The 12,500-nt window shown below is 46.8% G+C and overlaps 1 protein-coding gene across 3 annotated transcripts in view; it reads left to right on the top strand.

The window, feature by feature from the left end:
* The window catches only part of cfap54 (cilia and flagella associated 54), a 28,768-nt gene that overhangs the window by 4,217 nt on the left and 12,051 nt on the right, over positions 1-12,500 (top strand). For 2 of the 3 annotated variants that reach the window (XM_030362378.1, XM_030362379.1), the window contains exons 11-34: positions 87-261; positions 357-493; positions 1,035-1,220; positions 1,533-1,625; positions 2,035-2,223; positions 2,874-3,010; positions 3,331-3,478; positions 3,610-3,765; positions 4,375-4,497; positions 4,777-4,902; positions 5,114-5,216; positions 5,482-5,562; positions 5,672-5,798; positions 6,278-6,379; positions 6,880-7,077; positions 7,260-7,390; positions 7,589-7,710; positions 7,977-8,192; positions 8,494-8,669; positions 9,111-9,246; positions 9,545-9,662; positions 10,011-10,166; positions 10,356-10,559; positions 12,190-12,268. In XM_030362378.1, the coding sequence (XP_030218238.1) occupies positions 87-261; positions 357-493; positions 1,035-1,220; positions 1,533-1,625; positions 2,035-2,223; positions 2,874-3,010; positions 3,331-3,478; positions 3,610-3,765; positions 4,375-4,497; positions 4,777-4,902; positions 5,114-5,216; positions 5,482-5,562; positions 5,672-5,798; positions 6,278-6,379; positions 6,880-7,077; positions 7,260-7,390; positions 7,589-7,710; positions 7,977-8,192; positions 8,494-8,669; positions 9,111-9,246; positions 9,545-9,662; positions 10,011-10,166; positions 10,356-10,559; positions 12,190-12,268 (3,419 nt within the window). The remainder of the gene's footprint in view (positions 1-86; positions 262-356; positions 494-1,034; positions 1,221-1,532; positions 1,626-2,034; positions 2,224-2,873; positions 3,011-3,330; positions 3,479-3,609; positions 3,766-4,374; positions 4,498-4,776; positions 4,903-5,113; positions 5,217-5,481; positions 5,563-5,671; positions 5,799-6,277; positions 6,380-6,879; positions 7,078-7,259; positions 7,391-7,588; positions 7,711-7,976; positions 8,193-8,493; positions 8,670-9,110; positions 9,247-9,544; positions 9,663-10,010; positions 10,167-10,355; positions 10,560-12,189; positions 12,269-12,500) is intronic. The other variant, XM_030362377.1, reaches the window with a different exon arrangement.

Here is a 12,500-nt window from a genome sequence, read left to right as displayed (position 1 = left end):
TATATTTAGTCTTCAATTTCTATGTTGAGCCTCACAAACAACTAAGCCATACTTTTTTGTGTCTCTTTTTCTTTTGCGCCTCACAGAAATCTCCAATCCCGGAGGAAAGGCAGGGAACCGCCAATGAAGAAGCAGAAAGGAGAACTAGACTGTGTCTAGAGCGACCCGGTGCGCTGTCCCGGACCGCCTTGGACCTGAACCTGGAGCTCCTCAAAGCCCACCACAGGGCCTCTCTGAAGAGACTGCAGCTCCACCCGGAAGGTCAGAGCCGCTACCACCATGCTACAAACAACAAAATAGAATACTTTACAACAAAATGACTCACAGTGGGGGTCCTGTCCTGTGGTTCTTTCTAGGTGGGTCCGAAGATGATCTTCTGGATCGGATAAGGAATAACAAGGTGTCCAGGGCTATCTTTCTGACTCAGAAAGCCTTGGTGGTGCACGGCGATATGGAGACAAACAGGACTAACAAAACCAAGAGTTTACTGGAGGTAACCACACTAAATGCTTTTCTGTAGCTAAACTAAACCAAACTAAGTTACCAGAGGTAACCTCACTAAATGCACTTCTGTAGCTAACCTAATTTAGGTTAGCTACAGAAATGCATTTAGTGTGGTTACCCCAGGTAGACTTGGTTGGGTTTAGTAAACCCAACCAAGTCTACCCGGGGTAACCACACTATATGCATTACTATAGATAAAATAAACCAAACCAACTTACCTGAGGTAAACACACTAAATTCCTTTCTGTAGCTTAACTAAACCAAACCAAGTTTACCTGGGGTAACCAAACTTAATGTCTTGGTTTAGATAAGCCTAACCAATCTAAACCTAGTTTAATTATGGTAACCAAATTTAACATCTTTCTTTAGATAGCTAAACTAACTAAACTAAAGCTACAAAACCAAAAGTTTACTATCTTACTACATGTAATAACTGAACCTGAACAAGTAAACTCACCAAAAATAAGCTAAGGAGTTTTAAAGTAATTAAAAGGAGGCTTTAATTCATTCATTTGAATTCCTTTCTACAGCAAGCCGTGGTCCTGATAGAGAAGGCTGAGGTGGAGGAGAGGAGGTCGCTCAAACCCAGAAAACCTCCGCCCTCCGCCGGACAGGAGGAGAGCCCAGATGACGGACCTCCACCCGCACCACTCCTTCTGTCCAGCACCAACCACAGCCTGAGCTTCATACCGGCGCCCTACCACACCAACCAACAGGTGACATGAGGCCGCGCGGGGAACACACTCACAAATCCTTTGCATCAGAAACATAGCAGTGAATGATGTTGCTGGTGATTGAAATTCAGTTCAGCAGTACATCTAGATTCTAGATGGACTTCTCTGGTACCTATTCCCATGATGCATTTCTTTCCCCAGATCCCCGCCCATGTCCAAACCTTAATCTAGATGTTACCATTTCAACCCTCACACCTACATTTTAACCGCCCCATTGGAAATAATAAAAAGTACTGGGGGTTGGTGCATCCAGTAGCCACCTTTTGAGATGTTTTGTTTCCTGTTTCCTGTTAGGTGTGCTGGTACCAGATCTGTGGGCGTGCGGCGACCACGATCGACCTGAGGGTTCGTCTCGGAGACCATAGCCTTCAAGGCACCGGACATTTGGTATGTAGCTGGTTCTCCTAGCCACCGGATTAATGTGCTGTGTGTGTGTGTGTGGGTGTGTGTGTGTGTGTGTGTGGGTGTGTGTGTGTGTGTGTGTGTGTGTGTGTGTGTGTGTGTAAATTGACTTAGTCCTTGAGAAGGCGTAAAATAAACTTGCATTTACTACTAGCAGTATATTTATGAATGAGCAAGAAGGAGTATCTTGCTCAAGGGTCAACCTTTTGACTGTCAAACTTTTCACCGCACTGTTTCTATGTATTCAGCAATGTCATTATGCGTGTTTTGCATTTCTATGTATTGTGTGTGTATCTACATGTGTAAATATGTGTGGTCAGGCGTGTGTGTCATTCTCCCTGTGTTTAGGTAAATACATCGGTATGTATTTGCATGGCTTTCCTTTCCCCTGCAGGTCCCAGTGGTGGGTGGTCAGTGTCAACTGACTGTCGAGGGGCTGGAGCACAACCAGAAGTATGTGTTTGCAGTGGCGGCCTACGGCAGCCAGGGAGCCCTGTTGGGCAATGCCATCGGACAGAGCTCAAGGCCCATGTTGGCCTCCATTCCTCTGCCTACGCTCTCCACCTGGGCACTCCTGGCACAGGTACACACTAGAGATACAAACACACGGTGGGATTTATAGACTCATGTGTAGACTTGTAGAACGAGACTACGTTCGTGTGAACAAAAACATTCTTCAACCATTGTCTGTATCGATTTTAGAGGTAAGAAATCAAGCAGAGTAGTTGTAGGCCTACATTACAAATCAATTCAATTAACTATGAACACAGTCGTAGCAAATATGGTTTCATTACTTTCTGAGAACTAATCACAGACAGAACGTGATGATCTAAGTGAAAATAATGGTCTACAATGTGCTACAGAATTGAACATGGTATAGCCTAGGTCCACATAGAGTAGTGAAGTGAAGCCTTTTGCTAATTTCTCTTTAACTGTATATGTATTATATGTTTTAACATCCCTTTTTTCTCTCTTAAACTCTGTAGCACTTTGAGATTTTGAGATTTGCTCTACAAATAATTATTATTATTCACTGAACGCACAGCGCGCATGAGAGACAGATCATTTATGGCCTGGTGTGGTCTGACTTTAGTTATCGTTGATAGGGAGGAGAAGGTTCATCATTTCTGGGTGTTAGAATCAAGAGGAGCAAAAAGAAAAGAAAAAAAAAGACACAAAATGTTACAATGTACGGTACTGTATTGTTTTTTGCCTCACTCTACTGTCCTTCAGGTGGCGTTTGAGACGGAGCAGTTTGCTGTGGCTAAGAGAGCCTGTGGTGAGCTGTGGAACCACTTCACCCAGTCTGACAGCCCCCAGCAAAGCCCAGAGACCCACAGCAGCACTCAGACCAACCTCTCACCCACCGGGTGAGATATATTACAGCTGGGACCCCAGTACAAAAGAGAGAGCTCAGATTTATAAAAAAATTATAGACATCAATCAGACAAATGACGGCAAAAACATTGTAAAAAGATTTAATAAAATAACTGAACTATGAGCGATAGTTGAGTTTTGAATCACCATTTAATTTGTCTTGGATGTATTCTTCTTTTTTACTTTTGTACGTCATTTATTTAATCCTTTGTTTACTTTAATTTCCCTGTTTCATTACCTGTGTATAAAGATGCTTTATAAATATCGGTATCATTCAAGATTCAATAAGTAATACTGACTTCCCACTCAATAGGCTCAATGTGGAGAGGCTAGAACGTTCCTCCCCTCTCCTCCTCCGATGGTTTCTGTCCTCAGTCTTCATAGAGACAGACATCAATGTCCAGCAGGGGGCTCTCTTCTGTGACTCGCTCAGCGAGAAGGGCCTGCACATCTGGGCACAGGTGTGTTCTTTCGGTGACTTTCGCTTATTTGCATTAGCTAAGCTCTATTTTAGTTGAGTTTAGCTTTGTTGTCGTTCAGCTCTATAGAAAGGACAAGGCAGTTGACAGACATATCTGTGCTGTGCATGCAGAATGCCCGACTAGCTGAGTGTGAGCGTTTGCTGCTGGCCGTGGACCTGGGCCTGTGGTGCGGTGACAGCTCTGCAGCCCTGCAGGCGGTGGTGAGCTGCTACGGCCTGCTGGCCCCTCTCATCTACCATCAGATTGTGTGGGAGCCCATGGTGCAGGTGAGGCTAACGCCACGCTATGCTACTCGACCTCAACCAAACTTCTGCTTTGCTCTATCGCTAACACACCTGTCAGATGTTGACAGGTTTGCGCGTGGTTCTGGGTGTGAACTAGCCTGGCTATTGCCAGACCAAGCTCGATCGTAGATTGCACGTTGGTCTTGGGAAGCTGCCGTCATTTTCCTCAGCACAAGAGGCGTGATCAACGGGCCCAGTTCAACTGACTCTGTACGCGATTGGCTGCTGGCCGTCACTTCCCTGTCGTCATTGTGTTATAACAGCCAATAGCGCGCCAAGGGGAAAAGCCAGCTTGGTGATTGGCTCCCGCAAAAACGTATCGGAAGCAGAAAGAAATGTATTGCTCTTCTCAAGACCCTTGTGCAGGGCGAACTCAATGGGCGGGGCTACCCAGTCTAGGTGTGAACCCTGCTATTATGCAGTCTAATCTGTAGGGATCCCTGAGAAAATACATGCCTCGTACCCAAAATTCAATAACTTGCTTTGGATATATGTGACTGCTAAATGCCTACATAGTAACATCATAAAGTATGTAATAACAGCCAATAGTTGTACATGGTGTATTACATGGTAATGGATGTGTTCTGCCAGGTGTTGATGAAGTGTATGGCGGTGCTGGAGGAGAACTCAGCTCTTTTTAAAGAGAGGCGTTCTACAGAGACCTCAGAGGCTCTGCTCCTCATGGTCGCCTGCCTCACTTACTACCTCGCCAGGGTAGGTTTGCATTCATTAACTACTTCATCTTGATGTAACACAACAGTCAAGCAACCGACTATCGTATTGTGCTCGATACATTTTTAGGCCTGAATCTTTTTATTATTGGTATTATTTTTATATTATTTTGTTTTCATTCACAGTTTTTTGTTTAATGTCAATTTTTACGTTTTGTCTGTCACATTGCGATACAATTACACAGTTTCCACCTCGTGTCTTAATAAAGTGTGTGTGCTTGCGTGTGTGCGTGTGTATGTGTGTGTGTGTGTGTGTGAGCAGGCGCTTGGGGTGCTGGAGCGCTCCGATGCGTCCCAGGTGATGGAGCGTGGTCAGAAGCTGCTGCAGGGGCTCTACCAGGCTCAGGTGGTCCTGAGCAGGCCCACCGACGGCCCCCGCATGTCCAGGGTGAGCAGACGATAGCAGTGTAGCCCCCGCTCTCCACAACTACTGACCTCCATTACATCTGTGTTCACGACTCCCTAGTTTAATGGATGGGGATGCAGAATGAATAACCATGCTATTAGCACCGTATTTGATCTTATAAATTATTCCCTTTATGTTGCTCAGCAACTTAACTAAGCGTAACATTGTCTGTGTGTGTGTGTGTGTGTTTCAGAAACTCATTGCTGCAAGCCATCAAGAGATGGGTCTTCAACTCAGGGGCCTGAGCAGGTACCAAACAGGAGGAGACCCCAAAAGGAACTCTCAAGGAAATGGAGGTGTGTGTACCAACACATATCAACACATACATAGGGCAGGGTCCGGTTTGAACCCCTTTCAATACCACAACCAATACCACTGACTGGGTTTCGGTTCCGATTCCAAATCGATAACATTTTTGGAACCTTACTTTGAGTGGAAACACATTTTTCTAAAATCAGCTTATAAATGACTGAGATTACAACCGTAAACGGCAGGCAGGATCTGGTGCTAGATTGATTCCTCATAAATGACACAGGCCATGGTTACGTTTTGCTGCGACAGCAGGGGTAACGCACACACAGGACCCCATCGGATTCCATCATCTTGTCCTCAACGGCGACCTCGAGAGTGCACACCTCGACGGTAACAACACACTCACGGATACACACACCCGAAAAAAAGGAAGGATTAAAGCATCTAGCCGCAGAAGTTCCCCCGCGGTGCCTCTGACGGGTTCCCCTCCTCCCCCCAGTGATGAAGCTGAGGCGGAAGGTGTTTTTCCTGGAGGTGGTGGTTCTGCACCTACAGAGAGCCATAGCAGCAGACAAGCCTGACCTGGTGGTCCAGTGGGCGACGGACATCTTCGCCTGTGTATTAAAGTACAGTTACTCATATGTTACTGAACTCCTCATTAGCTGTACGTCAAAGAGTCTAAAATATTAGGCAAGCAAGGGAAAAACTTAACTTAAAGGGGAACCCACATACTATTTTCTAATGTTAACTGCTTCATTCATGTGTTGTGAAGAAATTGCCGTCTGCAATAAAAACTGCAGTTGGACCATTGACAATGTAGAAAATAGCCAACGGAACCCTATAATGAGAGGAATCCTCACATTTCAATAGTTACTAGAACTAGTAGCTAGAGGTCATTAGTAACTAGTAATGACTGCAGCTTTCTAAATGGGGCAGTTACTCAAAAACTCTAAGTGGGTAGATGTAGCTAGATGTTACTGGAACCCTAGTAAAGATATAACTGTTACATGCTAGATTTGACTAGCTAAATGTAACTGTAACATGCTAACTTAACTGGCTAGGTGTAACTGGAACATGCTAACTGTAATTGGGTTATCTCTCCTAGGAATGACAAGAGTATGGGTCTTTCCACCAAAGGAGTAGAAGCCCCGCCCACTGCATCCCTGAACCCGCCAGGGAAACACAAGAAACACCAGAAGGAAACAGGGTAGTTAGAGTGCACTGACTGTTTGGTCTGGTGTGCACTGACTGTGTGTGTGTGTGTGTGTGTGTGTGTGTGTGTGTGTGTGTGTGTGTGTGTGTGTGTGTGTGTGTGTGTGTGTGTGTGTGTGTGTGTGTGTGTGTGTGTGTGTGTGTGTGTGTGTGTGTAATGACCTTATGCTGTATGTTTGTATTGTATTATTTTGTGTGTGTGTGTGTGTGTGTGTGTGTGTGTGTGTGTGTGTGTGTGTGTGTGTGTGTGTGTGTGTGTGTGCATACGTGGGTATTGGTATGTGTAATGACCTTATTTCTTTGTATGTTTGTATTATTTATGTGTGTGTGTGTGTGTGTGTGTGTGTGTGTGTGTGTGTGTGTGTGTGTGTGTGTGTGTGTGTGTGTGTGTGTGAATGTGCATACGTGGGTATTGGTATGTGTAATGACTTTATGTCTTTGTATGTTTGTATTATTTATGTGTGTGTGCGTGTGTGTGTGTGTGTGTGCGTGCAGCGAGGAGCAGGCGGTGGAGGCGTTAATCAAGCGCCTCTCGTACGTGAGGCAGAAGAGCCACCAGCGGCTCCAGAGGAGGTGTCTGTTTGAGGAACAGAGGGTGTGGAGGTCCCAGCTCAACCACCTCATGGCTCAGGCCCACCTGGCCCTGCTGCACAGAGCCCTGGCCCAGCTCCACACACCCGCTGTGCACGAGAGGTGCACACCACCACTCTCCCACACACACACACACACCTTCCTTGCTGTCCTCAAATGTTAATTCCTCACAATTTCATTGCATTAAATATAATGTTATTTTTAGCATACGAATGTAGTGTAACATTCGGTTTAAAATCCAATTGATAACTGAACTGTTTCTGTGTGTGTATGTGTTTGTTCAGATACAGCCAGTTCCACCCGTGGGCCTTCTCTCTGGCCCGCTCCGGTGTACTGCTGGCCCCTTCGTCACCTCTTGGTAACCATAGAGACCAACCTACCTCCGCCATGTCCATAGACGGGGACAAAGACGAGGGTGAGGGACACATTTATGTAGATGCTGACACAAGTCACACAAAAAGACACAGACAAAAATAAACAAATATAGAAATGAATGAATAGAGCTAATGAAGTGAACTCCATTGTGTGTGTGTGTGTGTGTGTGTGTGTGTGTGTGTGTGTGTGTGTGTGTGTGTGTGTGTGTGTGTGTGTGTGTGTGTGTGTGTGTGTGTAGTGGTCAGTGTGGAGGACAGTAAGGACTCAGACGAGCAGCTAGACCACCTGGACCCCCCCATCACGCCCTCTGCTGTCTTGGACTCACTACACAAGGCAGCTCTGTACCTCCGCAGGGCCATGGTACCCACACACCAACACACACATACACGCTACACAAACACTCACACACCATAACCCACATCACACGCACACACATGCACACTCACACATACCACGCTCCCATATTCACACACACACACACACACACACACACACACACACACACACACACACACACACACACACACACACACACACACAACAGGCCCGTATACATAAACCCGAGCACACACACATGCACCAGGTTCTGAGGCTTCCCCCAGTCTCATGAGTATGTGTATGTTTAGGTCCTGGCCCACCGGGGGTCCCACTGGGCGTGTCTCCAGTACGCGTGTCGGACGGCCTGGGAGCAGAGCAGCAGCCTGGCTGCTCTGGTGGCCAGAGACCCCAAACCTCCACCCGCAGCCCCCTGCCCCATCAGCCTGGACCTGCTGGAGTCCACCTTCACCCCCCTACTGGTGGTGGCCACCGACCTGCTGATGGACATGTTGGACACACTAGGGGTGGGTGGGACTATAGCGCACACACACACACACACACAACGCTCCTTATAAAAACGACAACCACAACGACAAGAGGTTGATCGTGATCGTGCTTGCATCATTAAAGGATGAAAGGATTCGACAAACCAATAAGTACGCGAAATGATATCGTCCAAGCAGTGAACGTCCCTAGGATAGTATTTATTGAAACCCTTCAAAAAAAAGATGGTGCCCAGGAGGTCAACCAGTGGGCGTGGTCAGGAACGGCAGGCTCTACAACAAGGCCGACCTCATGGTAACATGTGGTGCTCCCTTTCCCCAGCTCTGGAAGGCGTTGGAGAGTGAGGCGAGCCAGGAGGATGTGGAGTCCAGCGTGGGCAGCCAGGTGGACGTACGCTGGGTGCAGACTCTGGTGCTGGACACCCTGGGGCTGCTACACGCCCACGCCAAGTGGGAATCACTGGCCCACTACGCCTTGCTCTTCAACTGCTTCACGGGGTGAGCAGCCCCGATAGCAGCTCCCACAGCCTGACCGACTGGCTCGACGCCGTCAGCAGCCATGACTGCCTGTGTGTGTAGTGAACAACGTGTGGTTCCTCTAACTGGTGGTTTGGGGTGGTTGGCTGGATGGTGGTTGGTTGGTAGAAAGATCAGAAAAAAGGATTTTCTTTGTATTACGAGATTAAAATCCCAATTTTCCCATTGACCTAAAGATCAATGGGAAAAGTAGGATTTTATTATCGTAATACAAAGAAAATCATTTTTTGGTTCGGTTAGGATCTAAGTGCATCTCCGTATTGTGTTTTCATGTTATGTCATTCAACTGCTTATAATAAAATCTAGTCCTATCTCAACTGATCTAAAATATTCTAACCTAATCCTAATCTAGTCAATAATAATGTAATCTCATGTGTGTATGTGTGTGTATGTGGTCTCCAGGGGGCGCTACACCCTGCAGGTCAGTCCGCTCCTGATCCACGCCCAGAAGAGACTTCTGGAAAGGGTCACTGACTTCAACGGACCCCCTGTTCCCCAACCACACCACGTCAGGACACAGCGCTACACTGAGACTCCGGTACTCACACATTATCAGTCTGCTTATTATAAGGGATATGACGATGATTGTGGTTATGTTATGATTAGGGACGCACTATTATGTAAATTATAACAGGGATTATCTTTTTTTTTTGGGGGAATAAATTTGTCACAACCTTTAACAAGGAGCTAAATGCAGAGGCCAAAATCAACATACAATAAATGTGTAATCAATTGTGCTGCCAAGTTATGAATATGGTCATGGTTTTCATTGTGATCTGATTACGGTCATGGTCATGACTGTGACAAGGTAACAAAGGTAGTCAAAATCTAACTAGGTAACTTGGAGGAACTACGCAGACTACCAGCTGCTCAGTGGATGGCGGCCTGCATCTCGATCTAAATCTAACAGGCCTCACTCCAAGCTGCACTTTCATGAGGACCACAAGACCAAAGGTTCACGCACACACACACACACACACACTCACACACACACACACACACACACACACACACACACACACACACACACACACACACACACACACACACACACACACACACACCATCTTGTTGTTACACCATGGATGAAAGTCTGAAGGTGTGCTTGTACTTATTTTCTTCTGTATGTATGTGTTTCTGTCTGTGTGTATGTGTCGTGTGTCTATATGGTGGATGCCTGTCTGTCTGTCCCTGTCTGTGTACGTCTTGTGTCTCTATGTATGGAGTGAGGGACGGATGGCTGCCTGTGTGTCCCTGACTGTGTCTGTCTGTGTGTCCCTGACTGTGTCTGTCTGTGTGTAGCCGTGTCCAGGGCAAGAGGTTTGGTGCGTGTACCCCTGGATGTTGAGGACACGCAGGCTGCTTACCGCCTGGCTCTGCAGAACCGACCCCACTCCCTCCACCTCCTCCAGCACAGCCGCACCCTCCTGCAACTCCTTCTGGCTCACACACACTTCAGTGGGTCAACACAGACACACATACACACACACACACGCACGCATGCATGCTGCTACAGCTGGGTGTACTTACTGACCTGCAGTATCGTTCCTCACCACAAGTCCATTAGAAGCTATTATGGGCTTCAATGGCGGCGTAAGCTGGACAGTGAATGTAATATTTGACCAGACCACCTCTCTGCCCCCTCAGCTGCTGGGGTCCAGCGGGGTGAGGGCGGCGGTGGTCAGGGTCCTCCAGGACAGGTGGAGATCTGTCCTGCGGTCACAGACGGACCTGACCCCCGACCTCAAGACCTGACCTGCCGTGACTTCACCAACCCCAGCCAACTGTACAGCCTGCCCCTCGGCCCCGAGCACACGGACACAGTCATCGCCGCCTACGCTGCCTCCATCAGTGAGAAGGCACACACGCACACTCACGCTAGCAAGCACCCACGCACACACACACACACACACACACACACACACACACACACACACACACACACACACACACACACACACACACACACACATACACAAATACACACACACACGGTCATCACTGCTTCTCCTTTTAAAGATCTTCAATCCTATTTTATCTTTTGGTTCTTTTTTCATTGTGCTGTGTTTTATTGTTTTTTTTGTATTATTTATGCATGTGTATTAAGCACTTTGTAACTAACCTACCTAGACACTGTAATCACCACCTACTCTTCCTACATTGCATTCACAGAAACACACAGACTCACACAGAACCCTTATCAAACATCAACAGCTTCAATCAGTCAGTACGTTTACTTGCACAACTTAATTTGATTAAAGCCATAGTTCGTCTATGCTCCTCAATCGGACATAGGCAATTGTCAGAGTATACATGGCGGTGAGAAAATCCTTGTTTCTAAAGTACCAGAGCGTCAGAGAACCAGACGCAGTCTTTAAGATTCATAATATCATAGAATATCCCCGTCAGTTCGGCCGCGCCACAATGAATGAATAAAGATTGCGTAAAAACATGAATTTCGACAGATGTGCCCGAAGTTGCACTACTCTCGTAACAGAAGCGTGGTGTGTACTGAGTGCATGTTGATGATGATACACAACTTATTATAGGGGTCAACTACATTGGCACAAGACCGGCTTCCACAATCATCTTCGCCAATCGCAATTTCGCGTTTTCCGACGGCAACAACAACACGACTATCGTCTCCTTATACTTCCGGCTCACGGCCCCCGGGAAAAATCTCGAGCATGCGCAGAACGCATAATCCGAATCCAATCCGATTGACCGTATACATACACCCTTAATTCGACAATTGAACAATCTAGGGGTCTTAATCCGACTATGAGTAACTCAATTAGATTCGACTTTAGTCCGACTAAGGCAGGGGTGCCCAACCAGTCGATCGCGGTCTACCAGTAGATCGCCGATAGTTCCCAAGTCGATCGCGAGGGGTGAAAAAAAAAAAAAAAGCGCGGGACATATACGTGCGGTAGCGCATGCGCTGTCAACAGTAGTTGAAAGCCGTCAACAGTAGTTACGTAGTCTTAAACGTTGGCATGGCTGAGGGGAAACGAGTTAAGACCTACCATTTTCACCCTGAGTGGGAGGAAGATAATATTGATTATTGTTGAGAAGACGCCGTGTGCAGACGGAATGAAACCCCCACTGAAGTCCGTAGGTCCACGATACAAACCACCACCACCACCCCCCCTCCACGATACAAACCACCACCACCACCCCCCCCCCCCCTCCACGATACAAACCACCACCACCCCGCGCTTGAAGGTAGGTTTGACTGGTAGATCTCGGGAGGTTGGCTACTTGAAAAGTAGATCTTGGGTCGAAAAAGGTTGGGCACCCCTGGACTAAGGTGTATACATGCATCTTAATAATCCTATCATAGTCGGACTAAGCCAATAATTCGACTTTCTTGAGTGTCATGTAAACGCAGTGAGAATACACACACACAAACACACAAACTCGCCCACACGCACTGCACCATCGAAGACAAATGACCATACAGTTTCTTTATACTTTTCAGAATGCCTTGAAGCTCATGGGCCGAGGGTGCAAGCGCTGCATGACCTGGGAAACCTGCAGCTGTACAGCGGCGACTCGCGGTAAGCTCATGCTGGGCTCCCTTGTAAAACAGATTTCAATATCTCAATGGGACAAAAAAATTAAAAATAAAAATGCTTGGTTCATCATTATAGGGGGTCATACCAATCCTTATTTTCATATGGATTTATATTCTACTGTCGCGCTGTTTTACTTGCTATAAGCCCTTTAGTTTAGTAGAGCGTTAGACATCAGGTACAATCCTTAGATGGAAATTACGGCATCGAACCCAGA

This window comes from Gadus morhua, chromosome 7, assembly GCF_902167405.1.
Source record: "Gadus morhua chromosome 7, gadMor3.0, whole genome shotgun sequence".
NCBI classification, from domain to species: domain Eukaryota; kingdom Metazoa; phylum Chordata; class Actinopteri; order Gadiformes; family Gadidae; genus Gadus; species Gadus morhua.
Note: the sequence above shows the minus strand (reverse complement) of the source record. Positions and strands in the feature narration are given on the sequence as shown.